The sequence below is a fragment of the Carassius auratus genome, unplaced genomic scaffold, assembly GCF_003368295.1.
Source record: "Carassius auratus strain Wakin unplaced genomic scaffold, ASM336829v1 scaf_tig00003219, whole genome shotgun sequence".
NCBI classification, from domain to species: Eukaryota; Metazoa; Chordata; class Actinopteri; order Cypriniformes; family Cyprinidae; genus Carassius; species Carassius auratus.
The window spans coordinates 40,805-45,127 of NW_020523509.1; the positions used below are offsets into that span (position 1 = coordinate 40,805).

General features: G+C 38.1%; 1 protein-coding gene across 1 annotated transcript; it reads left to right on the forward strand.

The window, feature by feature from the left end:
- Positions 1 to 467: 467 nt before the first annotated feature.
- LOC113070169 (uncharacterized) lies at positions 468 to 1,851 on the forward strand. The gene is made up of 5 exons (XM_026243387.1): positions 468 to 486; positions 588 to 644; positions 724 to 774; positions 867 to 1,172; positions 1,265 to 1,851. Exons 1-5 carry the CDS (start codon positions 468 to 470, stop codon positions 1,807 to 1,809), a joined length of 978 nt encoding a protein of 325 aa, XP_026099172.1. The 3' UTR covers positions 1,810 to 1,851.
- Positions 1,852 to 4,323: the final 2,472 nt, after the last annotated feature.

Genomic DNA, 4,323 nt, shown 5'->3' on the forward strand with positions numbered 1-4,323 from the left:
TTGATTTCCAATGTAAGATGAAATAACTATTAAACGCAAACGATTCGCAATACTTTGCGGGACAAATGCCACACAGATATCAATGCATTGATTTTGGGTTTGTTAAAAATCTTTGCATTTCAAACAAACGAAGTTAATGCCGTATCTAACCCCGTCGAGATGAAAGGGCGTCTTTACGCACCAGGATCCGTGATAAAGGCCAGACGGTGTCTGATGCAGATCAGTCAGGTAACAGATACATTCAGTCATGTTGTAAAACCATACAGACGTAAATAAATCAACGTGTATGAGTATTAAATATTTATGTTATTAGGGTATCCTCTACTGAAGTTTATTATATTTAGAGGCGTTCTCAAGAGACGCCCACACGGGGTACCCAGGCTTTAAAAACTAACAGTTTTGTCATACTGATTACCTACAAATTAACTTCAAGTCGTGCTACATCACAATAAAACAATAACGAAACAATGGCAGACAACTACCAGGGTGAGTTTTTTATTTTTATTTTATTCATTTTATTTTTATACAAATGATTTAAATATATTTTAAAGTGAATGTTTGTTTAACGTATCGTGGATGATTTCTAGGAGGTTTTGTGAATCAGGGTTTCGATGGAGATTTGGATCAGATCCTTGAAGAGTTATGTAAGTATTTACCAATTTTATTTTATTAATTCAATGCCTAATAATAATAACGTCAATAACGTTGCTATCATTCTTATAGTTGATGAGAACGTGTTGTTTGCTTGTGATGAACCCAGTGCTGTTAACAACGGTAATCCTTTTTCTCAATAAGTTAAAAATGAAGGTTCCCATAACATGCTTGCCAGAATAATAATGAAATGTTTATTTATTTATTTTTGACAGACGAGCAAGGTGATGTCAACAATCAGGAGTTGATAACCCCACCAGAAAACATTGCGCAAGAGGTTGAAATTACCACCGAATCACAACACGCCCTAGGACACGTCACAAATCCTGCCTCCGCCGACGTTCCGGCCCCCGAGGATGGTTCTCACAATCTCCCAGATGTCTCAAGCTTACGCACTGAAGCTAGCGTTACGTGTAGACCGCGTCACTCGGAGGGTCAGGGGGTGAAACGTTTGAGGTTACCGGAGTGGGGAACGGACGATGTACCAAGCACCAGTCGTTTAAGGAGTTCGGAGAATAACGGTATGTATTAAAGCAGTAAAAAATTGCTTTTACGTTTTATGTTTTGCGTTTTATTCAGCAAAATAATTAAAAACCTTTATCTATATTTACAGAGCAGCGATATGATGAAGGAGGGGTGACAGCTTGGAGCGATTCTATGGTGAGCGCGTGGGATCGTGCGTCTTTTAGCGACTCGGCAAGCGAGGAGGAGACGGAAGAACTGCCTAACGAAGACCCTCAAGAGCTGTTCCGTGAACGTGACTTAAATAGAAGGCTTGATTATGATATGCTTCGCCGTGTTAATCGACGGTTTGGCACACTTTTCGATTTGAGCGGTCAAGCATTATCCTATCGGGGTGCAGAAGAGATCGTGGGTAATGCTCAAAGTGATGTGGTAGGGATCTTGAGGAACATCATCGAATGCCAGCAACAGCTCAACGAATCCTTACGTCACGCTGCCGAATTTTGGAGAAGCTGTCACGATCAATTATATGGTGAATTTCGTCAGTTTCAACAGCGTATGAACGGGGTACCGGGAGAAATCCATCAGGTACAAGTTGAACAAAATTTAATTGTTAACGCTCTTACTCTGATCACTGAACGTTTAAATCTAATGCAAAGAATGTTATCAGATTTGTACCAGCGTGATCATCCTTGATATGCATTGTCTTGTTGTTTTTAGTATTATTAATTTAAAAAAAAAAAAAAAAAAAAAATTTTGGTTTGAAAAAAAAAAAAAAAAAAAAAAAAAAAATATATATATATATTGTTTATGATTTCTTACACTTATTATTGTTTTGCTCTAGGTACTGAATTGCCATTAGTTTTTTCATTTATTAATATTGTCTGTTGGCATCGATTTATACCATATTGCATGTTATTGTGTCCCACATTAGCGGGGTTGTTTTACTTGCGGAGAAAATATATGGTTTTGAATTTATAACAGCTGTATGTTTCTGTTTTGTCATCTATATCGCATTGTGAACTGGTGTTGGTGTTTTCAGGAGTATGCACGCTTGTCTTTAAAATTTAAAAAAAAAAAAAAAAAAGGTGTTTTCGCTTTTAAATAAATAAAATAATAATTCAAAATGAGTAGTAAAAGATGTCACGATGATTTACATACCCATGCTTCAGAAGATGATCAGAGACCATTAAGACCCAGATATGATTTTCAAAACAGTACACAACAGTTACACGAGATTATTAACAATCATTTACAGATGTTACCGCCTAATCCTCTTAACATGATAGATAGATTACACGAACTTATAGACGAACAACACGAATGGTTGGGTGCCGTTGTAGACATCGATGGTCAGATCGGTGCAGGATCTTCTAATAATGCCTCGGGTTACGATCACACAGCTCCAGATATGGGTCTCAGTCAGCATTACATAGATAGACTAGTGAGAGAAGGAGGTAGTGTGGGTAATTTTACGATTGTCCCAAGACCTCGATTTAATGGTTTAGAAATTCGCAGAACTTTAAATTTTCGTGAAATAGCGACAGATGATTTTGCAGCGTATAATATATTTTTACATGATATTTTGAATGAGATTGTTACGCTTTCCAGATTATTAGCTGGAGAGGGAGGTTTTTTTAACATCTCTCTGCAAGGTGCAAGTCTCCCCACAGATATTAATGCCGTTCTAACACCTGATAACAACCACGACGTTAATGTGTTTGTAGAACAAATCGAACGAACCGTTCAAAGCAATACGGATGTGGCTTTTGATACCGCTTTAGAGTTACGTGTCTCTGTAGCGCGAAACAAACAAGGCGGTGGTCGTAGGAAGTTGGCTGATCTGGCACATAACCAGGTGATACAGAAAAATAGAATGCATTTGTTTGCCCCCAAAAATGTCACAGACCATATGTGTTTTAGCATGTGTATAGCGCACTTTCTAAATCCACAGTGTACCGATGCAGAATTGATGACATTAGCTAGAAATATACATACCGATCTGGGTTATGATCCACAAGACAAAATTGCGTTGCATGATGTTTCTAAATTTGAAACCCTTCTAGACTTGAAAATAGTTATCTTTCACAGATCAGGTTCAGGTAAATTGGAAGTGTATAAAAATACGGACGAGCTGCATCACAAGACGCTGCATTTGTACCTGCATGAAGAACATTTTTATGGGATAAAAAATCTGAAAGGTTTCTTAGGATACGCGTATGTTTGTGAGTACTGCTATCGAGGGTTTAGTGATCGTAGTCTACATCATTGCAAATTTACATGTAACGTATGCATGAACATATCTTGCTACACGCATCCCAAGAAATCGGTGCAATGCGATGATTGCTTGAGATACTGTAGATCTGATTTCTGCTATGAAATGCATAAACAAGCAAAAAGTGACGGATCAAAGTCTCAGTGTGATAGCATAAAATACTGTGATAAATGTTACAGACAGTACAGAGCAAAATGGACCGGTGATAAGCTATTAACGCACAAATGTGCACCATCCAGATGTGTTCACTGTGCCGAAGTTCTCATGGGTGAAGATCAGCACTGTTGCTATATTCAACCAGCCAAGCCTAGTGAACATAGTCAAGACTATATTTATTTTGACTTTGAGACGATGTATGAAGACGGTCGTCATAAGGCAAATTATGTTTGTGCAATAACGCAAGCTGGGGATGAGTTTTCGGCGGAAGGTGTAGATTGTGTGGATCAGATGGTCAAGCATTTCAGACGACCGAAATTTGCGGGTTTCACATTTATCGCACACAATTCTTCAGGTTTCGACTCTTTTATACTGCTAGAGTATTTTACTAGTCAGGGACTAACACCAAAAATCATACTCCAAGGCTGTAGACTTGTTTACATGTACGATCATGCCTTTAAACAGAGATACATCGACAGCTATAGCTTCTTGCCCATGAAATTGTCAAAAATGACCTCTGCTTTAAACTTAAACACCAGCGAAAAAGGATATTTTCCACATCATTTTAATCGCTTGCAGAATGCAAACTATATCGGTCCGTATCCGTCAAAAGATTATTACGGATATCAGACGATGTCTGACGCTGAACGTGTGAAATTTGATTCGTGGCATGAGGGTGTAGCAGGAGAGGTGTTTGACTTCAAAAAGCAACTAGCATTGTACTGTAAGAATGACGTTGTTTTGCTACGTGAAGGCTGTATGAAATACAGAAAAGAGTT

Coding starts and splice junctions, on each gene's coding strand:
- LOC113070169 (XM_026243387.1), top strand. Junction 775..866: donor ACCCAGTGCTGTTAACAACG/GTAATCCTTTTT, acceptor TATTTTTGACAG/ACGAGCAAGGTGATGTCAAC. Junction 1,173..1,264: donor AAGGAGTTCGGAGAATAACG/GTATGTATTAAA, acceptor CTATATTTACAG/AGCAGCGATATGATGAAGGA.